Below are 26383 nucleotides of genomic sequence, written 5' to 3'. Positions count from 1 at the left end.
TATGTCTTAATATACACATTTAAGTTCAATATTGAAGAATGTTATACAAATTGTCTTATTTCGCTCGTATTCTTGTAAATAGAGTTTTTGAATGCGAGTTGTATGAAATCAACCCCGAAATCACACAGACCGAAGTTGTAGTCAAGTTGGAGAGTGAATTCGCCGTTTGGTTCGAGCAATATGTAAGTATTTATGTTCTTTTATCGTCGTAGTTGTATATATTATCGTGTTGATCCGTATAAATAATTGTGCTACAGGTGAAAGACCCAACTGTCTGTACCAATCCCTATATTCTAAGTCTTGCAGAAGGACCGCTTAGATCGGTCAAAACATTTAAGGGGTACTGTGTGAACGGGTTTAAATTCAATACTGAAGAATATGGGGAGGATCGGGTTACAATGAATAGCGGAGTTTGTGTAAAAGGATCGCTCTACGGCCCGGCTGAAAGCGACTTTTATGGAGTGTTGACTGACATTATCGAGTTAGAGTATCCAGCTCTACCGATAAAAAGGACGGTCTTATTTAAATGTAATTGGTTTGATCCTACGAAAAAAGTTGGTATGTTAGCCCATCCTCGGTATAACATAGTGGATGTTAATCACAGGAAGAGGTACAACAAATATGAGCCTTTCATTTTAGCTGAACAGTCTAATCAAGTACATTACTTACCTTATCCTAGCAAAAGGCGAGACAAAAAAGACTGGTGGGCAGTATGCAAGATAAAAGCTCGCTCTGAGATAGACATTACTTACCTTTTTGCAGATATGAGAGGTTCAGGTGGTTCTTCTGCCGGCCGAGGCCGGGGTAGGGATACAGGTCAGGGACGCGGACGTGGACGCGGCGACCCAGAGCAGGATCCCCCTGAGGACTCGGATCCAGGGGCTGAGCAGCAGGTGCTAGCTGCTAGACCTGCACCGCGGAGAGCGGCGAGACAGCCGCAACCACAGGGCCAGCCGCCAGCGAGGGACGAGACTGGGAGGGTTAGAGTTACACCAGATGCTGCAAGGTATGATCGACAACTTTTTTTTTTTAAATAATTTTATTTAAAAAATGTGAAAACTAAGTGTTTTTGTAATGTGCAGAGAAAGATTACTGGATAGCAGGAACGACAGCGGGACAGCATCTAGGGCGATCTTGCCCATTTTCCGATCTAGATGGTTTGCTGAGGGTTCTTCGTGGAAGAATATTACAGCAGAGCATAAGGGCTTCTACTTCGAGGAGTTCAAGGTTGTTAAATTAAAATTTTAAATTTATGTTTAACTTTCTTTTTGATTTCTAATTATATTTATTTTTAAATGGTTTGCAGAAGGGTTTTTGCTGGGACTCGACCTACCCTGAGGATCTGATTAGAGGGGTCTTCTACCGACATGCGGGCAATCGGTATAAAGATACTCTCCACAACATGAAGCCGGATAAAAAAGAGGGCAGTGTTAGTGCTGATACTTGGGCGTCATGGAAGCGAGACTGGGATACTGCTGAGGCTAAGAAGAAGTCCGATATAGCACGAGCTAATCTGATGAGTGAGCCGTCTGGAGCTGGCACCGGACCTGTTCGACATACCGCAGGATCGCGATCGGCTACGAGGCATAAGACAGTTATGGTATGTTTTTAATATTAATAATCGTGTTAAATATTCTATTTATTTACTAATTAATTTTTTCATTTCATATGATAGACTGAGGAGCTTGGTCGAGAGCCCACTTTGGCTGAGTTGCATGTACAGTTGCACCTGACCAAAGCTGATCGGATTGTCTTCGTTGACAAGAGATCAAAGGATAAAAATGTAAGTTTATTTTAACCTTACAAGTATTTAAACTTACATTTTTAATTGCATAGACGTTTATAGGATGTTTACGTGTTTGTTGTGGGTGTTGTGATTGCTGTTACTTATAGTTGAACAGAGTGTCTGTAGTTTTTGCAGGATGTCCCTGAAAAATGGGTGATGATCAAATTATAGACAAAATGCTGCCCAATTTTAGTTACAAATGTAGGTTTAAATTATATTTGTTAAGTATTTTTAAAACGTTTCACTAAACTATGAAAATGTAAGTTTATTTTAACCTTAAGTGACTGTTGTGGTTGTTGTGATTGCTATTACGTATAGTTGAACAGAGTGGTTTGTAGTTTTTGCAGAATGTCCCTGAAAAATGGGTGATGATCAAATTTTAGAGAAAATGCTGCCGAATTTTATTTAGAAATGTAGGTTTAACTAATCTATAAATTTGTATTTTTTTATTCTCAGGACCGTTTTCAGGCAGAGCTTGCTGCAGCGACACAGTCTCAGGCAGCTGGAGAAGGGAGTTCGTCGACTCCAGAGCCGATCGACGAGAACGAGCTGTTTTTGTCTCTCGAGGCAAGCAAGAAGCAGCGAGTCTACGGTATTGGATCGGCTTCAGCATCCTACGTCGGCCAGAGCAGCGCTAGCCGATTGCGCCGCGGCGGATCATCCCAGCAGGGGAACGTTAGTACTGAGGAGATAGAGCAACGTATTGATAGGGAGGTTGAGGAGCGGCTCGAGCAGCGGATTCGTACTGTGGAGGCTGGTTTTGAAGAACGGGTCGAGCAGCGGATCCGTACTGTGAAGGCGGGTTTCGACGAGCGGATCCGTACCGAGCTTGCGCGGCTGATGACTACACTCCCACCCGAGTTACGCCCGCAGTTCCCACCATCCCCACCCCCTCCTGCTGATGACACCACCAGCTTAGATTAGGCTTTTTTGTGATACATGTGGACATATTTATGCTTTTTGTTCGTATACTTTGACATATATATTTATGTTTTTTGTATGCTTTTTGACGTTTATATATATATATTACGGATTTGGTTATATATATTTATTGTTTCATATGTATGTGAATGGTATATTTAACAGGTCTAATGAATAACAGAAAAATATATGAAAATACGCCGTATAAAAATAAAATTTTACAAAAAATAGGTAATTTAGCGACCATTTTTTTAACTTTAGAGACGGAAAAGTCCGTCGCTAAGTAATTATTGCACGACTATTTCTTGAAATTGGCGACGGATTATTCCGTCGCCAATTGCAAGAACTTCCGACGGTCTTAGCGACGGACACTTCCGTCGCCAAATTAGCGACGGAATGTCCGTCGCTAAGTGGTCGGAAATTGGTCGGCTGGCCCGACCAATTTACCGACCGTTTTTCGCCAACTTACCGACGGATATCTCGGTCGGTAAGTTGGCGACAGATCCTGTTTTGGGTCGCTATTTCAATTAGCGACCCAAAATCTACCGACGGACGTATTCCGTCGCTAATTGTAATTAGCGACAGATTACAGGTGTTTAGCGACGGAATTTTCCGTCACTAAACACCTGTTTTCTAGTAGTGCTAGACGGATCTCGGTTATGAGATTTCACCTTTAAACCATCTATGTTAAGAATAAATTCACTCGAATCGTACAAACTTTTACTGAATGCAATCTCTAACCTCAAGATTTAAACTACATACATAAATACGGATTGAATCGACCTCATTAAAAGTAAGAGAGCGCTTTATCATGTGCTTTGTGTATATAATCTATTATTAATTTAAGCATGCAAAATGTTTGCTTATAATAATTTAAAGAGCAAATTACTTTAAGACCCCTCATATTTGTTATAATTCACAGTTTGATAGCTCTTGTTTGAAAATCAAACGATTTGGTACTTCAGTTTTGTTCTTTTAAACTATAAGACCCTTATGTTAAATATAAGTACCAAATTGTTATCAGCATAAAATGTGACGTATCAAATTATTTGCAAATCGTTTGAAAATGAGATACCAAATCGTTAACATAATTAAAAGTGAGATACCAAAATTGTTTATATAATTGAAACTGAGATATCAAATTGTTTAAAAGTAAATATCAAATTATTAACAGAACTAACAGAAGGGCCTTATAGTTTAAAAAAAATCAAAAATCAAAAATGAAATATCAAATTATTTAATTTTCAAATAACAGGTATCAAATTGTGAATTATGACAAACATGAGGAGTCTTAGAGTAATTTGCTCTTTTCGTAATAACGAAATTTGTAACCATGTAATATGTGTAAGTTGCGAATACACTATTTTATTACTATTTTGTCTCATAAAAAATTAACAATTTATTCTCATATAAAATCATAAAATTTAAATTTAAACATAAAAATTCCATAGATAGATAATGGTTATTTATTATAAGAGATATACTATTATCTTTCTAAGGTTATATCTACTTTATTAAAAACAATTATCTCTTTTCCTTATTAAAAGCAGATAACATATTAAGAAAACAATAACCTAAATCGTCAAATTATATTGTAAATCAAAATTATAAAAAAATAAAAAACAAATTGAACCGCTATAGTCGATCCATGAGCAGAAACAACAATAGAAATTGAAAGACACAAATTTTGCAGATATAAATAAACATAATAAATTAAAGTGTCGAGAATTTTTAATGCCAATTGCACCTTCTAACTTATATTCATCTCTAAAATTAAAACCAAAAACTCTTTTTTTGTCAAAAAAAAAAAAAAACTCTAGCCGCCAAGAGTTCTCTTCTTATTTCTTTTCTGGCTGCCGTCAATGGTTTGATTGTCTTTATTAACAGTAGTCATCTCTTTATTTATATTATTTTAATTTTATAGAATATAATAAATAGTGATTATTTTTCATTTTTGTATGGATTAAAATCTATCAACAAAGCACAATTCAATTATCAAGAAGCGGGAATAGATTGAAGATCTTTTAATAATAAAATGGAATTATTTATGAGCTGTTAGTTGTATTTATTTTTTATTGTTTATCTTTTTTTTAATGTTTTATTTTGTCCTTTCTTTATGAAAAGTTTGTTGTCCTTTATCTGTAAAAGGTTTGCCGTCTTTTTTTTATGAAGGAGTTATCAAGTGGTGATTGAATGGAATGTTGTGAGTTTATGGGTGATTGGAAAAATTTGATCGAAAAGTGATCGAAGACTGCACTTATTAGGAAACAACTAGTAATTTATTTTTATTTTTATAAGTAAGATTCAGACATCATGTTTTCTATTCTATGTCGGGTCATCGGGTTTAGTTTTCAAACTATCCCGAATTTCTTACAAATATAACTGTTTCGTATTCGATTTAATGAGATTTGATGATTTCAAAAAAAAACTTCAATTCATCTCCTGTTCCGCTGTTAATATACACTTACCCCTTCATGCAAATATTGAAATATTGATGTCATCAAAATATTTAATTGTTAAAATAAAATTCAATTTAGTCTTTCAATTTATTTTTAATATAGATTAGTGTAAAAATTTAAACAATTGCATTATACAATAACAACATTTTATCAATAATTTATAAATAACTTAAATAATTTTTTAGAAAAGTTAGTACATCATCTCAGAATAATTAATTTTATGTGTTATTAAATATAAATTAAAATAAGAAATTAAAATAAGTTACAATATTACTACATGTGACAAAAGGAAATAAATTATCAATTTAAGGTTACTAATTTAAAAAATTACAATTTTTAATAACATAAACAATAAAAAAAATCAATGGTGACATGCATTAAAAGTGATTTTCATACGCCAAATACCAGTATAAATTATGATAACTATACTATTTGATAACGCTAACGGTGAGTAGAAATCATGCGCAACCAACATATTATTCATGTGGTTGTATCATAGTATTAGGGATAATATTAAATTTTTTAAAATATTTTCTGAATGATTTTAGTCATTAAGAATGATTTTGAATGATTTAGACTTTGGTCATTAATGCTAATTAACACACGCTTAGATTGACAATTAATCATGAAATAGAAAAATGTTACATTTATCAAATTGCTACGAAAATAAGAATAAAGTTATGCCAATTTCTAAATCAACTGGGGACATGGATACCGAAAGTCTTGATGAAAACAAAGAAAAGTATAATTAAATAAATAAAACAATGGCCTGATAAAAAAAATAAAAAAATAAAACAATGGCCTCATTATCCAAACACTATTAGTATGCTTGGACTTTATACGTAAAATTAATTATATTTTATAAAGATTAAGCTTTATCCCAAAAACAGTGCCTAAAGCTACCAAAAAGAGGTGGAAAAACGAAAGGCTATTTGGATACACATTTGTATTTTGTATCAACCTATATGATTTGTTTGATTAAGACATAAACCTGCTCTTCTTTTATTAATATCTCTATATTTTAATTTTTTATCTATTTTTGACCGACCAAATAATTTATTTTTATTTTTGATAGACCAGATAATATATATACTAAATAAAAAATATATAATAAAATTAGAATGACCGCCATAAATATAAAAAAGTAACTTTCCAGCTAAAAAAATAAAGAAGAAACATGTATCACAATTAATTCGAGATTGACTTGATTGTTATTATTAGAGTATAAATGCGAGTGAGTTGATCTCGAGTTTAATTTTTTTCAACTGGAGACGACAAATAAATAAAAAAGTTTTAGCTCCATCAATGTCAATAAAAGCAGATGAAAGGGACTCAAATGAAAATTTGAAGGAAATTTCTAATCCATTTTGATAAAAATAATGATCATATAAAAAATACCATTTGAATATCTCAGAATTAAATTTTTTATTTTTATTTTTATAATGTCTATAACCTTTTTTTTCAAAAAATAAAAAAATAAAAATCAATTATTATCTTGTATAATGCTAAACACGCTTGCTTAGGCGATCAAAATGTTGACTTCTCTTAAAAAGAAATAACAATGAATTCGTGAGTTTACGTTATATTTATAATTATTCATCAAAAAAGGTTATATTTAAATTAAGTTAAAACTAATAAAATAAAAATTTTAATTCGAATTGATAAAAATCAATAAAAAAATTTAAGTAATTTATATTTTTTGAACAGCAAAGATTAGTTTCTTGGATGAAAGATCTTAAATTCTTCATGTCATTTATTTTGTGCGGGTAGCAGCTGTTGTCCATTGGCATTTAATAAAAAAACAAAGCTGACATTTCTTGAAGAGTTTCTTTAATTTTTTCCTCTTCGGCCTCTCATATTACATCAAGTCTCTCTCAGCACTTTAGCCGATTTACAATAACTTACATCAGGAAAAATCCAAGAGATTTCACGAGTACTCTGCCATCAGAATTTAAATTTCTATTGTGTTTTTTTATATAAAAAAAGGGTTAATTTTACATTTGAACAGACAAATTGGAAGCATATGGTTACAGGAGCACATACTAAAACTAATGATTTTTTTATTATTCGAGGGGAGAGAGAACACATTTCGTACAACATAAAATAATGGATATAAAAGAATTAGAGTCGATCGAAAGAAAAAGAACTTATCAATGACTCTTCAAGTTCTCGGAATCCTCGGTAAACCGCCTCGGTCTTGGTTTGAGGAAGGGGTAACCTCCTCACCTCAGTCATGTACCTGCAGCCCAGAAATCATCAAGTTGCAATGAGACTATTAATTTTAGATCAAACCGCAGCTGATTATCAGCTAAAAGTAATCAGCATAATGAAGGACAAAGAACCAAAGTGCTAGCGGAGAAAAGCGTTCCAACAGGAAGGTTGTATGATAAGCAAAAACAAAGATTCTAAAACCTAAACTCATTGTTTTACGGCCAAGATTGCAAAAAGAACAAGACCTGGTAGCCTAAGAAATCTCGTCGTGTTCTTAACCATTAACGATAAGATAATTACATGGCTTCCTGAACACCATAAATAAAAATTGTATTCTGTAATTCAGAAGTGCCAATTCTGATCATTCTCTTAATCTAAATTCTTTTTGTTTGCATTAATTTTCATTAATACCTTGAGAAAAGCACTACAGATTTACAAATTTTTAATGCAAAATTCCATGCCAAGAAATGGTATTGTCTAGCATGCATCACATATGAGTAACAACTGGGTCGACAAGTTTACCTGTTTGATGCACTTGTGATCTTATCCCGAATCCCTTGATTAATGCTCATTGTTTGCTGCCGTGACAGTGTTCCGCCTAATATTAAAGAAGCTCCACTTGTAGTAGTACCCATCCTCTGTGCTAATATAGACATGGCCCATTCTCGGAGTATGAGTAGCACTGATCGAAGGAGACGCAACCTAAGGTTGGGAGAGGGCAAAATAGCTCCATTTGATAACAACTGATCATATGCATTCAGTACTGGTTCAATTGCACCCTTACAGGCAGCAAGGAGAGCTCTTGCTACATCTTCATCTCCAACAGCTTCAATCCCTGACTCCAATCTCTCCTGCAACAATCAAATGAGTGCATAAGTAGGGCTTGGTATAATTGAAGAGAAAATACTTAAGAATATCAGGCAGAAAACTTATAGACAAGCGGAAAATGTTGGAAAAAGTTCTGAAATTCCAGTGAACAGTATATAGACAGCGAATGACATAAAATATGCATGGCAATTGAAGCATACCAGTGCAGCCTTCTCAAGGTGAAGACAGAGTGTGTCTAATGGTAAAATGGCTCCATCTCCCGGATACATGTGAGAACCAACCTTCTTCAGCACTGAACAAGCTTCAGCAATCCCACCCCTTGAAAGAGCTTGATCAATCAGCCTTCCCCAGGTTTCTTTTACAATACTGCTATCAGCATCACCAGAATAGTTTGCAAAATAGAGCATCTCCAGGCATATCTGAAGGGGGGAAATAAAAGGAAAAATAGAAAACCCAGTTATAAATCTGAATGATAGAAACTCGAAACTCGGGGAATCCTTACTTTATAAGAAACTTATAAATCAGATATTTAATAATAATAATAAAAGAGTAAAGAAATAATCTTCAACAATCCAAATACCCAATTAATGGTTTGATCAGAGCAAATGAAAAAACAAAAGATGTACCTCCCAGAGTTCAAAAGGAACTGCATATTCATTATATAGTTGCGTTATGCTTTTCAAATCCAATGATAGCTCTTTGGCTTTTTCTAGTGCAATTTTTGCATACTCTGGATTTGCATTGTTATCAGGGACTGGTCCATTTTGTTCAGACTCAGACATGCTAGATGAAGATTCTAACCTGGAAGCTACAGCCTCCAGTTCATCTTTTATTTTAATCTGAAATCGAAGCACTGCAAGCTTCCCTTCAAGTAAATCTAGCAATCCACTGTCTAAGGCACCCTTTGTGGAACCTGCCAAATCACCACTGTCGCTTGCATTCTTAGCCTGCAGAACGGCATTGCTTAAGTATTGGCGCCTGAAAGAGAAAAATGACATGAATAATTAGAGATTAACTGCTCATACAAGAAAATTTGAATTTGGAAATTAAATGACTCAGCTCTTAACATAATTTGAGTCGGTTTGCTCCTCTTAATTGATTTACAGGGAGTGGAAATAGTGAAAATATTCAAGCTTTTACAGGGTTTGCTCCACTTATTTGTCTTGTTCAGTATTTACTTTTATTAATAGTGTCCTAATAAATTATTTGAATACGTGCATGTCTGTGAATGTATTGAAGTGCATAAAAATGCCCATAAATTAGGTATCAGTGTGATGAACTCAATCCCAGTGTCAACAGAAGTGAGGACTAACATAAGCATTGTTTTATAAATTGAACAATGTATAATTTGAATATCTGTTAATCTTTGCAGGTTAAAGCATGGGTAAGTTCAGTGTCATTATAATAGTAAATCTCAAAACAAAAATTTTACCAGAAGAATAAACACTTTCTATTAGAATCGAAGTGGAACAGTTAGAAAGAGATAAGAAAGACAACAGATTACGAGAGAGACTATTGACCTTTGTTCAAGAGTAGGAACATCTCTTGTATCAGTTGAACGTCTTTCGGCCAGTCTAAGCAATATGTGAGCTGCAAGCATATGCTGCCGCTTCGAAACATAATACCGTGCCAAAAGATCAAAGGCTTTTGCTTGATTAGCATTGATGGGTGCACCTGAACGGCCAGTGGAAGAAGTTGCAGCCCGCATCTAAGAAACAGATAAGAAGCATTAACTTTTTTGCAGAAACCCATTCAGTATGTTCCAAATATACACAAGTTCATAAGGGACCTTTCTAATAAGATCCAAAAGAGAACCATAAAATGACTCAACACATCAACACTTGATAACCAGCCTTACCTCTTGTAAAGTTTCACGGCCAGCATTCTGTAAGAAAGGCACTAAATCTGGCCCTCCATACTCCAACAGCTCATTTTCAAGGCCCAAATCAATCATAGTCCGGTACAGATACTCATGAAACAATCTGTCTGGGGATTGGACACCCAGCTGAACAATCTGGCATATATATTTCCGTCGAGAAGCCTGATCAAGCACTAACCGCACGGGAGAAGGTCTCGCTGGAGATCCAAACTCCCTTTGCGGTGTGTCCCCTTTTAGAGAACGTAAAGCACTAGTAATTATCTCATAGCATTGTTCACGCTGAGCACGTGCATGTTCCCTAATTGCTGCATCGATTTGGTCACTGAAAGCATCACCAGCAGGATCAAGAACCTGAGCCTTCTGCAGAGGCAACCGCACCACGGCTTCATAAAATCTGCACAGCAATCACATTTTAGATTAATATATGGGAGGAAGCAGTACCACACTAATTTCAGCCTTTGCATCTTAGCCTTTAACAATGCTCACCTCAAGTCCTCGAATCTTTTGCAAACAGTTCTTAAATCTGCGGACTCTGGAACTTTGCTTAAGGCGTTGAAGGCTTCCTTAGCAAGATTCTCCTTCTCCACGGGGTCTGGAGTTAAAGTAGCTCGTTCAAGACATTCCACAGCCAGGAAAAATTTGTAATCTGACTCCTTGAAATAGCTTGGACAGCCCTCCCGTAGTCTCCCACTAATATCATCCACTGTGCCTCTTCCATCAGGACCAGTATAATACTGGAGGATAATCATCACAATAATTCAAGAAACCATGCATAACAAAGGATAGCAGTATCAGATGAAATGATAAGATTAGGGGCTATTGAAATTAAATATTTTTCAGGTGGATTAATTTCTATACTGTTAAAACGGACTTGTTTTACCTCCATTAGCGCAGATATTAACATCGTAGCAACACGATCACCGTCCTCAGAACAAACTAGCTGATGAAATGTTAATTGCACCAATGTCTGTAGTATATTAGCATCAAAGCCCTGAACCAAGCGTGCAATATGATGCTGACTAAGAAGCTGTAGCAAAAATAAAGCTTCACCAGATCGAAGAAGTAATTGTCTGATACACTCCATTGCCCTGACCTGAAGCGCAGTAGATTGCTTAGTCTAAAGGACAAAATATAAACACAATTATAAGTATATACACCATGCACCTACCTCCATGGCAGCCAACTCTGCAGGACTATAAGGTAACCGCTGCCTTTTATTCAATGTCCCACCAACAGCAGACTCAACATTCCTTGAGTATGCACCGAATAAGTTCCTCACCATACTTCTGTCGCTCGTACCCAAGTCTGAAGCACCTCCATACAATATAGAACCAGTCATATCTCCTAAACCAGCTACACAGCCATAAAGCCCCCTTCTGTGGTTCCTCCGGGACCTCAAGAATTTCTCTAAAGAGCGAATTTTGTTTTCAAGGACCTTCATAACCTCAGAAGAGAGTCTGCAAGTGACTACCCCACTTTCAGATGCAGCACTGGATGAAACTGATCCACCTTTGCTGACAAAAACAGGGAATTCCCAGAGAGGAAAAAGTAACCTTGATGAGCACAAGCATAGTCCTTCATATGCACCTGAAAATACAGGCTCAGCCTCCTGAACAACCTGTCCCATACTAAAACCACCAGTTGTTGTTCTAGTGTTTGATAGTGCATTCATACCATCAAGTTGTGGCATTCCAACAACCCTTGGATCCTCAAATGTTTCTGCTGCTTTCTCACCAACAACATTGCTTATAAGAGTCTCAGAATGAACTATCCTAGCAGCTAGCATTAAACACATTGCGGCTGCCTCACCAGCTCCAAAACGATTGAAAAAATCTTCCAAGATTGATCTAGGTGAATTGGACTCAAACAGCCTCCTCAGAATGTCGACAGGCCTGTTAAAAACTACTTCCATCAAACCCATGGTACTGAAAACAACAATTCTTCGCCTTGGAAGAATATGCTGGGTCGAAAGATCACCTCTAGCCCAAAGCTTTCCAGATGACTTTTCAAAGGACTCCACTGAGCTTTCGAAACCAAAAAATTCCAGTTCTGAATATAATGACTGCACAGTGGCAGCTGTATCTGGTAAAGGTAATGCATCAGCCACAAAAAGCATTCTGCCTTCAACAGGTAGAGAAGACACAATCTCTCTTAGAGCTCGAGAACCCCTTGGGCTTGCACCTAAACTACCTGAAGCAGACGATTGTGAAGTTGAGTCTCTGTTCACAATGACAAGAGAAGACATAGTTGGTGGGGATGAATCAGAAAGAATAAGAGTTCCAGCAGAATAATAAGATGTTTCAACTTTTAGTGTGAGATCCTCATTTGGATTTCTACTGGCAAGAGATACAGCTCCAAAGGTAAGTCCACCACTGACGCCTATGGGAGGAGAGGGCCTAGTTGTTACTACTTTTAAGCAGTTTGGTCTCTGATTGAATCGACTAAAACCGCCAACTGTACCATTATTTCCAGCAGATGAAGTAGTAGACAGGTACATCCTTCGCCCATCAGATAAAACAACGACAAGGTGCAACCATTTGGATTCCACTGTGGATAGAGGTGAAATGCTAACTATAGATGGTTTTGCTGATCTACTTGAGGCTCTTGGTCCTGTTGACTGTCTACCTCCATAATGTGTATCCTTGTGACTGATCAAATTTCTTTCTTCTGCCACTTTCTTCAGTGAACCATCTCCATCTGGCCCTAGAAGGAAAACCTGAAGCTTCATCTCCTCAGTTCGTGCATATAAAATTTGTCTCTCATTGTCAACAACCATTTCAACGATGGGATCAACAGCTCCAAACTTAAATACATTTGGGACAACCCACCTAGAAACAGCAAGGCATGGTTAAATTAAATATGTGGTGGAGACAAGCAATACTCTTAGCTTCAAAATAAAATCAAAATACTAGGGACATCATAATATCAAAACCGAAGTATCAACTTGATTCTTAAAACTTTTCGACTTCAACATTGTGTTTAACTTCATTTGAAAATAAAATAACATAGCGTTATCAAACAAAAGTTGCAGATAAAGCAGAACTTCACGTTTGAACATAAAACTGAAACACTTGGAATTTAAATTCTCAAAGTATTCACTCATTTGAAAATTTCAACTTCATCACGATCATCGTTTACAAAAGTTGAAGTCATCACTGAGAAAACTGGAAGAATAGGACCCTATAAAAACTTCAGGGCATTGTTTGACACAAGTTACCTTGAGATGACACTACCCAACCCAGCAGTAAGGCAAACCTTACGACATCTCTTATGCCACCCTGAACCAGTGGTGTAATGCAACTCATAAACATGACCATCACGACCGGCCAGGAAGATACGACCCGTATCAGTACATGCAATACAAGTCATTGTAACACCATCAGACGGGACTGTGTACTCTTGCAAAGGCTGTAGTGAAATCTCTGCAAATGGATCAGCACCATCTCCCCCTCCAGAACAACATACACCGACAAGAATCAGCTGATACAAGAAAAGACAGATGAGGATCTATAAGATCATATATCTAATGGCTACAATAAAATAAACAAAGATAAGCAACGGGATGATGTTCAGAAAAGGACATAAATTCTCCTCAATTTCTTTCAGTTATTTTCTTATCTTTTTCACTGTTTTCTTATCTAAGTTCAAACACCTTAAGTTCTCTAACAGCTTCACCATGGTGTCACTTGGCAACCACCACTACCCCAAAAAACTGAGCCAGCTGATTTTCTGCCTTAACTTAGCTAGTTTAGCCAACAAACTCTAGAAGGAGATGACCATATGATACCTTCATAAGAACCAAGCACAGTTGAAGTTCCTTTCAGCCAGGAGAGGAGGCCCTCTTTATTTGGTTCTTTTACAGGGAAAAAGACAAAGTTCTAAGAATAAAAGGAGAGTGAATTCCTAGAAATATGATAGAGAAAGAGTTAAGTGTGATAAAACAAGGCTATTGAAAAACTCAAAAACAATCTGATTATTTTAAAAATTGCCAGTTAATTTCTAATTTTCAAATGATCATATTGGTAACAACTAGATCAGAGTTGAAAACAATAGTTAATTTTGCTAAGTCATAAAAAATAAGAATATCAACCAGTCAAAAACTGAATTGATCCAGTTTTGTTGCATACAAAAGCAGTGAATTTTGCAAACTAAATATTACACTTATTATCAATTACTGGCACAAATAGTGAACTGATTACAAATCCATATAAAGAGTGTCAGTTGTAAGCTAAGCATCGACTAGCGCACTTAAAAAGAAACAGAGAACAAGCAAAAGTTAGAATAAGGGTTCAGAGTTAATACCTCAACAGGAGTAGCTAAAACTAACAAATATTGAATGGCTTCGACAAAAACACCAGGTTTAGCTTTAGCAAGACCAACAGCGCAGATGGCTTGTTCCTCTGCTCTGTATTCAGGACATTGTCCATCCCTAATCATATATACAATATTAAAACACATAGAATAACTAAAACCATAAATAATAATTTTAACAAAGCAACAACAATAACAATCAAGAAGGTAAGACAATTAGAGAACCATACAAGCAAGTTTTGCAACACTGCAAGTAGGAGCCTTACAATATATATAGTATCATCAATGGCTACTTTACTGTGTCCATCATCAGCCTAGATCTGCTTCAGATGAATCAGTCCATATTTCATAAAATTGCCAGTCAACAAATACTTGTTAAGTACATAGAAATACACAAACAATGGATTCACATAAAACGGAAGTAAATCCTAGACTTGTTTATGTAAAAGAACTACAATCTAAGACCATCTTCAAAAAAAGAACACATCACCGCCATGATATGATATTATGAGCATGTATGTCCTCAATTTCCTAGCCCAGTGATTGAATCATCAAATTTTATTGATTAAGCCTTAACCAATCAAATAAAGCATAAGTGTCAAATAAAATCAAACGATGCCTATAAACACAATCAATGACTTACAAATGGCTAAATATCATCTAATAATACTAAAAGATGCTACAGTTTAAGATTATAATAACAAGAAAGATTCAGAGATGACTCGCTACTTATCGAAAGGCAAAAATAACAAAAGAAACACTCGAAGTAGACTCACCACTTATCAAAACGCCATAGAAACAAAGAATTATCAACAGAAGCCCAAGCTCGGTGAATTTCCGGGAAAATACCACATAAAGCTGTCCCTTCACCACCAGCCGTATTATATCTTTCAATAAGTACAGGAGGCAACTCCCATGTGTCACCAACCTCGATAAGAGCAGGCCACTGCAAATTCAAATTCACACTAAAATTACAAATTAAAAATAACCAAAACAAACGAGACAGGCGAAAACAAACGAGCTCATACCTCTCTAGGGTGAGTGGAATAAGGATGACTGGTGTATCTAGAAGCTTCTAGAGCTTCTTCTAGGTCAAGCTGAGATGCTACTTCTCTCACAATGCGGTCGCTCACTGCAATACCTGCACTCGTCACGTCACGCAGCACAACCTCCTCTTCCCACGACATTGTTAGCCGAACAAAAACTCTAGAATTGATCGAACTTCAACAAATTTTAGGGTTTTTTTGAAATTTCTTATTTGAACGGCTGATTTTTGAAATTGAGATCTTATTGTATGAATGAGATGTGTGAATTGATGAGATAGTGAATCTATGTTCGGAGAGAGCGCCGGGGAGAGCGCCGGGAGAGTGAAGTAGAACTGAAAGTAGGGTTTTTGTTTGTCAAAATTTGTAGGAGAGGGAGGTTTTAGAGTGGTGGCGGGCAAATTAAGCTAATTTTTGAAACACATTAATTTTTGGCTCAAAGCTCCTCCATTTAATTTCACACATTCGTTTCATTTAATAAACACACAAGTAAAAACAATGCAAAAACATTTTATTCAAAAGTAAGTTCCTTATTTTTTTAATCAAAATATACTCTAATTACATTAATTTTGTTAATCAAAATAAAATCTAATTCCATTAGTAATTAGTGGTTAATAGTTAGGTTTTTTTTAAATTAAACTGGTCTTAAACAACTGATTTTACTGCAGTTTCAAATGAAACCTTAAAATGCACCGAAAAGCGTTAGCCGCTTGGGCTAGATCTCATTGATAATTTATTAGCAATAATAATTTCAAATAAATTTTTTAGCATATGTTAAACTTTTAATATATGAGAAATAAATACTTTTCCAATACATTAAGTTATTGGCTGAGATCGTCGTACACTATAAGAAATTTGATTTTTGAAAACGTGAATTGTCGTTGTGAAAACCTAAAATATGATTGTTAAAAGTTTTTAACAACGATAAACGTGGTTGTGCATGTTGGCGTAATGTAATATTTTTTATAACGGTTTTTTTAATAATGGTCGTTGCTATAAGTTTTACAAAATCTATAAGATTGGTTGTTAAAAGTAATTAATAACTATAAAAAGTCATTATCAAAACATTATAATATTAATTATTATTTTGATATGTTATATAATTTTACAATTTTTATAATTTAAAATATAATTATTATTAAAATTTAATATTTTCCACTTTTTGATTGATATATTACAACAAAAGTAAAAATTATTTTTATAGTGAAAGGTGTGTTTCTTTTATAATGAGAATGCATCATTCTCATTTCACTTATTTTCAATGTGGGATTTTAACTATTACTTCTTTCTTTTAGCAACGAAATTATTTGTCGTTGTGAAATGGTAATATTAAAAAACGACACAAATTAATTTGTTGGTAAAGCAAATAATTTACAATGACATAATTAGTCGTTGTAAAATAATTATTTTTAAAAACAATATAAATTAAGTCGTTGCTAAAGTATAACTTTTAATAACGATTTTGTTATGCATTGTAAAATAATTATATTTAGAAACGATATTAAAATAGTCATTATAAAAGGTATATATATTGTAACGATTTCAATGGTCGTTGCAATAAACCGTTACTAAAACTCACTTTTCTTGTAGTGATATAATTCAACTGCAACTTCAATGTAATATAACATTTTTGATGATTTATCTAAACAATATATATTTTAAATTCGTAAAATAATATACGAACAAAGTATTTCATCCAGCGTTAAGTATAATGTTCTGCATTTCACTTATATGAACTAATCATTTTTCAAATTTAAATCTTTATATCTTTTATTAATTACAATCAATTTTTTTAAACTTTTTCAATTATATTCAATTTGAATTATTTTTTTGCAATTATAATTGTTGAAATATGCCGAAAATGTATATTTATATTAAGAGTCTATTTGTAAAGTATTTTGATAAAGGATAATTTTATTATAATTAGCTAATTAGAAAGTATAATCCAATCACAATTATTCAAATTGTCATATAGATTTTTGTTCCCACCACACTTTATTCATATTTTAGAGTATCAAGTAGAAAAGAACTGAATGCACAATGTAAATAGTAATGTGAATAAAAGGAAAATAGGGTGTCTATGAAATAATAAATATAAATCAATACTAATCCTTTTTAGTTATTATTTGTAAAGAGTTAAACATTTTATGGTTTTTCTTCTAAAACATGTATTAATTAAAAATGTTATGTATTTGGTGATTTTACACTAATCTTATACTCCTTTTGATGATTAGTGGATGATTCAATTCTTTCGTCTGTGGATATACACTTTATTACCGAACCACGTAATTTTTTATGTTATTTATTTATTTTGTTATATTATTATTGGTTATCAAATCCATAATTAAATACCTACCGAATAGTTTCGATTCCGTTGCGCATACCAATTCGGTCACGAACCAATCATTGTTATTATCAAAAATTCAACAACCGGTATCAATGATACAACAACAACCAAAATTTTAAGTTTCATTTTGTAAATCCAATATTTTATATCTTTTATCAATTACGATCAAATTTTAAAAGAATATCTAACTTTTAAAAAGAGCTATATAAACTTTTGATCGCGGTTGATAAAAAAATTGAATTTAGCAAATAAAATTAATTTTTTTGGTTATAATTACAAAAACAAACTTCCAAATTAAACATAATTATAAACATTTAAAGATTTTGTCGTTTTTTAATAAAAAAAAACACAAAGGTTTATATTTAAAAAATAATTAAGCCTACTTTTATTATATTCACTTTTAATTTAATTTAATTATCAAATAATTATTATATACAAATTATAATATATAAAATTTTAAATAATTTCATATATTATCCACCGGCGCATTTAATATTTGAAAAATGCATCGTTGACGTTTTTTTTGATATATCTTTAATATTGGGTATATAAAATAAAAGAAATCTATAAAATCACATCTTAAATATATATTTGATATTTTAAAAAATATTACATCTAATATGCTTTTTATATGTTTTTGATATACAGTAGATAAAATAACAAAAGTTAAGCATGGATAGTTTTTTTTATGCAGAGCGTAGTGTCGAAAACTTTGAACATTCATAGATTTTTTTAGGGTTAATATCATAAAAATTCACCAACTTTACATGATTTATCATTTTAATTACGAAATCTAAATTTTCTTATTTTCATGCACAAACTATCACTTTTTCTCAAATTCATACACGATGCTGAGGTGTCACAGCTTCATTGGTGTAATTCGCTGAGGTGGACGTCATTTTACACCAATGAATGAGTGGCAGCTCAACACCGTGCATGAATTTGAGAAAAAAATGGTAGTTCGTGCATGAAAATGAAAAAATTTAAACTGTGTGATTAAAATGAGAAAACACGTAAAGTTAGTGAATTTTTTTGACATTAACTTTTTTTTTAATTCTAATTATTTTCAATAATTTAATGCCAAAATGCGATGTGGCCAAAGAGCGCTTAACTTTTAAGTCCCGCCAAAATGACTTTACCATATTTTTCTTCTTCGGTTGACCGGCGAACAACGACGGCGTTTCACAATCACCCCCACCGAAAATGAACCTTACCGGCGCTCTGAAGAAGTCCACCGGTCTCATGTCATGGAAATCCGTACACACACTCTCTCTATATATTTCTCACACTCGAAACTCAATATTGTTTTTGTCTTTTTTAGCTAATTGAAAATATAACCGAACTAAAAAAAGCTGTTGATGACGATGACAGACCGGGAAGCTTCAACAAACGATATCGAGACACGTGGAGGTGACAGGGAACGGATTACACTCGGGGAAGGAATCAACGGTCAGGATATGGCCGGAAAAAGCAGGAATAGGAAGATATTTCGATGTATTGAATTCCAAGTATAAAATTCCGGCGTTCATTGACTTCGCTCAGGCTAATTCGGTACTCTGCACTACACTGCATCATAATAATATTAATAATAGTGAAGAAAAGATTAATATTCGAACAGTCGAGCATTTGCTTTCTGCTCTAGAAGCTACTGGTGTTGATAATTGCAGGATTCAGATTTTCAATAATCATGCTGCCGATTCTGATTCTGATTCCGATTTCGAGGTTATTGATCAAAACGATTGATTGTTTTTATTTTTATGAGTGTTTATTTCATGCAACCATTATGTCATGTCATATTTAAAAAACAAGTAAATGAGTATTTGCGATAAAGAATCTTTAATTATTAGTTAACTTTTAGCATTAAATATAATAACATGGAAAACGCCTCATTAGTTTGTTGCACGAATGATATGACACAACCGCTGTGCCTGTGTTGTGTAATTTTCGCATGTTTAATGATGAAGCAGGTTCCAATTTTGGATGGTTCAGCTAGAGGATGGGTAGAGGCTATAAAGAATGCTAGTTTAACTGTGGCAGTGGATTCATGTGGTAATAGCTGTGAAAAATTGGCTCCATTTTTGAATCAATCGGTTTGGTTACAAAAGAATGATTCGTTCTTGGTTGCATTTCCTTCTGCTCAAGTTTGTATTACTTATGGGATTGATTTTCCACAGGTGATTATATAGAATTCTTGATAAAAAAAACTCTTTATTCTGTAGTCTGTCATTAATGTTAAACTTGCTAAAATCTTATGCTCAGGTTCCTGTCATTGGCCACCAGTGGTTTTCGGTAGCACCTTTCGACGATTCTTCTTACTCTAAAGAAATAGCCGCTTCAAGAACTTTTTGCATATATGAAGAGGTTAGATCTTTCACTTCCTTCCATTATTAAGTCTTTTAAAGTCAATAAGTAGACAATATCTTTGCGCCTTTGTGGATGTGTTTCTTATTTCTAGCTGGCGCGGAGAACACGGGATTTGCTTGCTAGTTCTTCATGATTCAAGATGATTTTCTATGTCAACGGTTGTTTGAATCTAGTGGGGATGTTTTTTGGTCCAGCAATGATAGAGCATACACTTGAATGTTGTTATTTTATGCTTTCATTTTGAAATTTCTTGCAGGTGGAGCGCATGCGTGAAATGGGACTCATCAAAGGAGGATCAGTAGACAATGCCATGGTTTGCAGGTGACATGTTTCACGCGTGTTTAAATACGAACGTTACATGATGTTAGACTTAGAATATGAAGGAAAATGATAAGAGGGAGGAAATTCTGTAGAATGCTTGAATTCCCTTGCATAGCTGTGATTTTCCTTTTGGCAAATACGAAAACTGGCCAAACTAGGGTTGCTGTCCTGTTATTCAATGAATTTAATCCTTTTATTTGAAGTGAGGAAAATTAATAAGTAAAACTATTTGGTTTTTTGACGACTAGAGGTTGGAGTGACTTCAAACTTCATTTAATTTGGCTCCAAAATGAACCAAAAGTAATTAGTATTTAGCATGTTTTTTTACCTGTTATGGAAGTTCTTAGCTTTGATAATGATGCAGCCCATTACTTTTTGCTCTGCAGTGCAAGTAAAGGTTGGTTAAATCCACCACTGCGTTTCTCTGACGAACCTTGTCGCCATAAGATCTTGGATCTTGTTGGTGATTTTTCCTTGCTTGCACGGCTTGGTAATCAAGGGCTTCCGGTAGCTCACATAGTTGCTTACAAGGTATTCTCCCTATCTTTATTTTGTATGGTTTGACCGCTCTTTCTATTAGATCGATATTTGATTTTTGTTTGAGTCTTAAATATCCTCTTTGTAGTGCTCATTTCACAAATTTAATTTATGCTATATCTTCGTAGTTGTTTCTGAGGAATTCACGTTTTCTTTACTGTGCATCACTATGTCTAACAAATGAATGAAATAATTTGATATTTTGCCCCCAAATATCACCAAACTCAACATTCTGCTCACTTAGTAAACTTTACATATTCAGCCAAATGCTATTTTTGCTTATTCAGTTTTAGCAATTCCAAATTCAGTTGCCTGATGTAGTGATAGGCCATTATTTAGTCTTCTGATTATTGAGTGTAGTTTTTTTATATGTTTCTTAGAAGTGTCGGTGTGCAATGTGAAGCTCATACGAATTCACTTTCTTTCAATATCAAACCAACAATGCTATGAGGATCGCGAAGTTTTGAACCAAGTTTCTAACTGAAATGTGCATATAATACAGGGTGGCCATGCGCTGCATGCTGATTTTGTTCGCCGCTTAAACGAAACATTCACATGTCAGGAGCTAAACTTGCCAAGCACAGATCAAAAGAAGTGTGGGCATGACTTGTAGAGATTCGGCAACGTTACACTCAGCTTGCTATGCAAGTATAATTTTGATAATTTTTTGATTTTTATTGTTTAGCCTTTTCAATTATCTCAGTTTGGACCGAAATTGAATTAAGTTGACCTCCAAAAATAAATTGAAGTCATTGAACCAGAAGATTTGGTTCGGTTATTAGAACCCTGCTATATGGATGTGAAATTAAAACAGTCACAGTACTGATAGATGCATATGCAAAATCAAGGTTGTTTCGGATTTCCTTCAACAAAAATAAACAAAGCTAATGAACATGATTTGACAAGCAAACGGAATACAGAGCAAAATGGTTTGCTTCAAATATATTTATACAAAACAGATAAGAAAAAACAACATTGCACTATGTATACTTATCTGGTGATATGGAGACATAGGAGTCAATAGTACAAAACAATTTTTTGTTTCTCCTGCAAGTATCCCGAACAAATAAATACATACTAATCAAGCCGACTCCAAAAACACATTGCTGCTCTATCAAGTAGGCCCAATATTTGTATTTTTCACAAGAATTTGGAGAAGCTTTTCGTTGTGCCCTGATTTCTTCTGTACATACAACAGAAAGGAGCGAGCGAATCTGCTCTCCTTTTCATTATACCGGTTCGTTTCCTTTCAAAATGTTGAATTTGCATAGAGGACATGTGGCGTTCATTTTGAGCCATTTCACAATACATGTAGAGTGGAAATGATGGTTGCAAGGGAGCGTATGAAGCTCAGCTCCATCCTCATATGAGCAGAGACATATACAACATTCCTGACAAATAAAAGAATAGAAAATTATAATTATAACAATAGTTGCTGAATCAACCACAAGGGACCAGTAAAAGCTTAACCTGGAATCAACCAATCTCGAATCTTTTGATATAAAGCCAGTCATTCGAGGTCCAGGTCATATAAATTATTAGCTATAATCATTAGCTAATGACCATAAAATTTTGTAATTGTCTCATTATTCAGTGTCTGCAATTCTGTAAATGATCTTCGAAAAGTGTTTCAAGCATAACCCCGGATAAGGTTCTATCTAAACTTACCATAACTTACCAATTTACAAATGAGCTGCAAAGAAAGTTAGGACAACTGCGAGGCGCATTTGATAACGTAAACTAACCTCGGAAAGGAATAGCATTATAGAAATAAAAAGTACTCTTTAATTCGGTTTAGTTTGTTCAGAAAAAGGTTTCTTTTGTCAAAGAGCGACTTACAGAATCCTCATGTAAGAGTACACGCTCATTTGCCAAGTATTCGCTACTCATATCAATAGGGACCATTTTCCCTGCTCCAGCACTGGGCTTATCCACATCATCCGTGACCTGAAATCTGTACTTCGGTAGAATATTAAGATCAGCATCTGATGCACCTTCCTGCTTAGTAAAAATGAAATAACATCATTAGTAAGCTCCACTTAATCACACGAAAAAAACAAAACAATACCAAAAAGCAGGTTCAAGACTTTAGTTTGTTCAAGATTTGTTCTCATTTCAGAGAAATACAACTATATTCATACCTGCCCTGCAACAGCATATAGAATCGCTATGATGCATGGCAAGCAACAGCAGAGAGCGATCCCAATCAAACATGCCAAAACAACACAAAAGATCGCAAAGAACACATCAAATGCCAGAAAAACCACAGCCAGCCTGCACGGATTCAAAATTAGAGATTTGTACGCTGCATCTGGAAAACAAAATATAATTCAGATAACAATTTGGGAAATCAGCACCAAAAATAACATCGAGAAGTTTTCTGCAACCTTCTCCCTCCCTTTCCCTTAAAAGTAGGCCCATGCATATTCATCCCAAGCTCAGGACAGGCAAAAGCCAAGACCGAAAGCTTTGCCATTTCACACGTATTAGAGGTAGAATAAATACAGCAGCATTACATGTTTACGTTAAAAACTAACTTTTTACTTGAAATAACTTCAGACTAAGCATTCGCATTTAAACTTTTAACTTTAAGGGCAAGCAGGAACAGACTTGTCCAAACCCATGACAATGAAAAGTCAACCATAAAGTAAAAGCATAGAATGGTAAAAAGGAAATAAAGGAAATCAAGTGAAAAAAGAGTGGAGAGGACATACCAATACAAGCGTGGAGCATTCTGCAAAAGTTCATCGCCACCAGAAACTACCCAATAAAAGCCAACAATCCACCATAAAAAGGACACCATTGTGTTCACTGATTCACACCGCTTGGTGACACTGAGACACCCATAAAATAATCAGAACAAGACCAAAACTGCATAAATCTTGCAATGTGCAGTAGAACACAATATAAAAAGCATTTCCAGACAATTAGAACCAGAGAAATCTGACACTGAATTCATACTTCACATCAAGCAATAAAACCATGGTTGAAGTGCTATATCTGTGACAAAAATAATTGGAAAATCCAAAAACTGGGTATACAGATATAGTCAACAAGGACTTGCACGTAAGAAAATTAAACATTTCAGAATCTAGTACTTGAACTCTAATAAAGATCCATCCAAGAGAAACTTAATTGACATTCCTTCATGCTACCAAACAATTCAACCTTAAAAGACAATTAGGGTGCATCAGAATCTGAGGGTCATGACAAAAGAAAAAGAACTTGAGAAAAGGTGAACACTAAAGTTAAAGAGAGAAACTTTTGTCCTTCTTATTGCTAGCTGGGAGCACAAGGAAAGAACGAATCTTTAGTATATCAAGACCGGTTGCATTAAAAGACACACACAACAGCAATACATCGTCGTAGAAGTTAGAAAATGGTGTTTGGCCATGACCAATCCCACCAAATAAACTAAAAATGACGGTGTAAGAGTGACCAGATCTTTAGCATTAGTCCATATGAAGCAAGCTACTCTAAGAGCCCTAACTCTCACATAACACATTTATCCTATACCATTCAGCACATTCATTCCTAAACCCAAATCATATCTCAGGATTAATTTCCCAATACCGTTGCCTGAACAAACCCCAAACTAACCAATCCAGCATAGGAAGGAAAATAGGTATTTTATTCGGTCTAACTCTAAGCTAAATCAAATCAACTGAACACTTTAGAACATCAGTTGTTAGACCCTTATTATATACCTCCTATCCTATTCAAAAAAAAAGGTAACAATCAATACAAACAAACACAACAAAAATAGAATTTCCCTAAAATTAGGAGGAAAAAAATCCCTAAAATTAGAAAAAGTTTTTTAGCTACTTAGCTGATTTTTGGAAATTTTTTTCCTAAAATTGATATAGTTCTCATCAAATAAGCTATATTTCTAACTAGCAAAGCAGTATAATTCATATGACTTTACAAAAAAAAAAATCCCTAAATAGACTAAAAAGGTTTCATATCTAACAGAATTACTCCAATTCACACATATAACTAACAACTATAAAAACTGTTCTAAACCCTAAACTCCAAAAAACACAAATAAAAAAGTCAACTCACGTTGACCGGCTCGAACTGCCGGAAACTCTATCGCTACCGTCATCATCTTCACTATCAACATTCTCCGCTTCACTTAGCGGCGGTTGTCTCTCTTCGTCTCTAACTCTCCGCGAGTTCCGTCTCCTAAACTCTAACCAAACCAAAACGACATGAACTAAACACTGCAACGCATATCCACAGATCCAAATCCTTATCGGCGTATCAGGATTCTCCTTCGCCGTCAATATCAACATCGTCAACGACACCACTACAAACGCCGTGTTCCATATAACATCTAAAGCTACTACCGGCTTTGAATAGCCCCAGTCGGCGCGTCGCTCTTCTAACTCGCGAGCTGCTGTTTCTCTTACTAGCATCGATGGACCTCGCCGGCCTGTGGCGCGTCCTAGGAGGACTGCAAGCGACGGTTGACGCGGTGAGTTGATTGGCGAGTCTTGCCGCGGGAGGAGGAGTGGCGCGTGGGGCTCATCCTCCGGCGGTGCGGTTGTTGTTGACATGGGGGAAGATAGTTAGAGAGAGAAGGAAATGGAGTGGGGGCTTTTTAGAGAGAGAAAGTAAGAAGGAGGTGCAGTGTCACTTAGCGTTTTTTTCGGTTTTTGATTTTAAATTTGGAAGTCTAGAAAGTTTTAAATAATTTTTTTATCTCACTTATTTGGGGATTTTATGTTTTTTTAATGGCTTATTCACCAAAAAATGCCAAACCTTTGCGTTTTGAGTCAGATTTAGCCAAACCTTTAAAAACCACCAGATTTAGCCAAACCTTATATGTTATGTGTCAATTGTAGCCATTTTTGAATCGAACCAAAATTATTGTCCACATGTCATCCATGTCACCTACAACTTAGTAAAATTTGCTGACATGGCACATTCACTAACCCAACTTAATCAAACCAAATAATAAACCAAAAAACATCAAACCCAAATAAATCAAATTAATTATTAATTAATTACTAAAACTCATATTTCAATAATCTCAACATTATAATATTAATAAAAATTCACCGTCATTTTAATTAATTTTAATCAATCAAAAATCGGCCGCCACCGAGACGCATACGAAAAACCGACCGCCGGAATAATTTTTCAATATAATTTTTGAAAAAATTAAATATTTTTTTAAAATTTTTTTTACAAAAAATCAGACCCACCACCGGTGGGTCTGTTCTGAAAAGACCGGTGGGTCTGTTCAGAACAGACCCATCGGTGATGGTGGGTCTGTTCAGAACAGACCCATCGGTGATGGTGGGTCTGTGAGAACAGATCCACCATCACCGGTGGATCTGTCACAGACCCACCATCACCGGTGGGTCTGTT

The 26383-nt window shown here is 34.8% G+C and overlaps 3 protein-coding genes and 1 non-coding gene across 7 annotated transcripts; 2 read left to right on the top strand and 2 right to left on the bottom strand.

Moving 5' to 3' along the window:
• Positions 1-7113: 7113 nt before the first annotated feature.
• Positions 7114-15892, bottom strand: LOC126680672 (nuclear pore complex protein NUP155). Of its 3 annotated transcripts, XM_050375833.2 has the most exons (13): positions 15424-15891; positions 15172-15341; positions 14387-14513; positions 13302-13564; positions 11253-12912; positions 10965-11177; positions 10571-10818; positions 10064-10478; positions 9726-9913; positions 8832-9183; positions 8406-8624; positions 7900-8228; positions 7114-7405 (listed from the first exon to the last, which is right to left on the bottom strand). In XM_050375833.2, the coding sequence occupies exons 1-13, from the start codon at positions 15580-15582 to the stop codon at positions 7288-7290; spliced, it is 4461 nt and encodes a 1486-aa protein (XP_050231790.1). In that variant the 5' UTR covers positions 15583-15891; the 3' UTR covers positions 7114-7287. The 3 variants fall into 3 exon arrangements, with proteins under 3 accessions (XP_050231790.1, XP_050231791.1, XP_050231792.1); XM_050375834.2 differs by lacking the exons at positions 14387-14513; positions 15172-15341; positions 15424-15891 and adding an exon at positions 13872-14015; XM_050375835.2 differs by lacking the exons at positions 7114-7405; positions 7900-8228 and having other exon boundaries at positions 8419-8624; positions 9007-9183; positions 15424-15892.
• A 2991-nt stretch (positions 15893-18883) lies between these two features.
• Positions 18884-21917, top strand: LOC126680378 (probable UDP-3-O-acyl-N-acetylglucosamine deacetylase 1, mitochondrial). The gene is made up of 7 exons (XM_050375503.2): positions 18884-19042; positions 19157-19507; positions 19753-19959; positions 20045-20146; positions 20406-20470; positions 20857-21001; positions 21510-21917. The coding sequence occupies exons 1-7, from the start codon at positions 18989-18991 to the stop codon at positions 21618-21620; spliced, it is 1035 nt and encodes a 344-aa protein (XP_050231460.1). The 5' UTR covers positions 18884-18988; the 3' UTR covers positions 21621-21917.
• Positions 21918-21922: 5 nt separating this feature from the next.
• On the bottom strand, positions 21923-25675 carry LOC126680377 (E3 ubiquitin protein ligase RIE1). 2 transcript variants are annotated; one of them, XM_050375502.2, is made up of 5 exons: positions 25070-25674; positions 23722-23841; positions 23149-23281; positions 22847-23005; positions 21923-22398 (listed from the first exon to the last, which is right to left on the bottom strand). In XM_050375502.2, the coding sequence occupies exons 1-5, from the start codon at positions 25564-25566 to the stop codon at positions 22237-22239; spliced, it is 1071 nt and encodes a 356-aa protein (XP_050231459.1). In that variant the 5' UTR covers positions 25567-25674; the 3' UTR covers positions 21923-22236. The 2 variants fall into 2 exon arrangements, 1 of the variants encoding a protein (XP_050231459.1); XR_007641126.2 differs by having other exon boundaries at positions 22264-22398; positions 22478-23005; positions 25070-25675.
• A 571-nt stretch (positions 25676-26246) lies between these two features.
• On the top strand, positions 26247-26369 carry LOC126685248 (small nucleolar RNA SNORA11). The gene has a single exon (XR_007643359.1). It is a non-coding gene; the product is annotated as a small nucleolar RNA SNORA11 (small nucleolar RNA).
• The last annotated feature ends 14 nt before the right edge of the window (positions 26370-26383 follow it).

The sequence above is a fragment of the Mercurialis annua genome, linkage group LG5, assembly GCF_937616625.2.
Source record: "Mercurialis annua linkage group LG5, ddMerAnnu1.2, whole genome shotgun sequence".
In the NCBI taxonomy this organism is placed as follows: domain Eukaryota; kingdom Viridiplantae; phylum Streptophyta; class Magnoliopsida; order Malpighiales; family Euphorbiaceae; genus Mercurialis; species Mercurialis annua.
The sequence above is the reverse complement of the archived record's forward strand: the minus strand, read 5'-3'. Positions and strand labels throughout refer to the sequence as shown.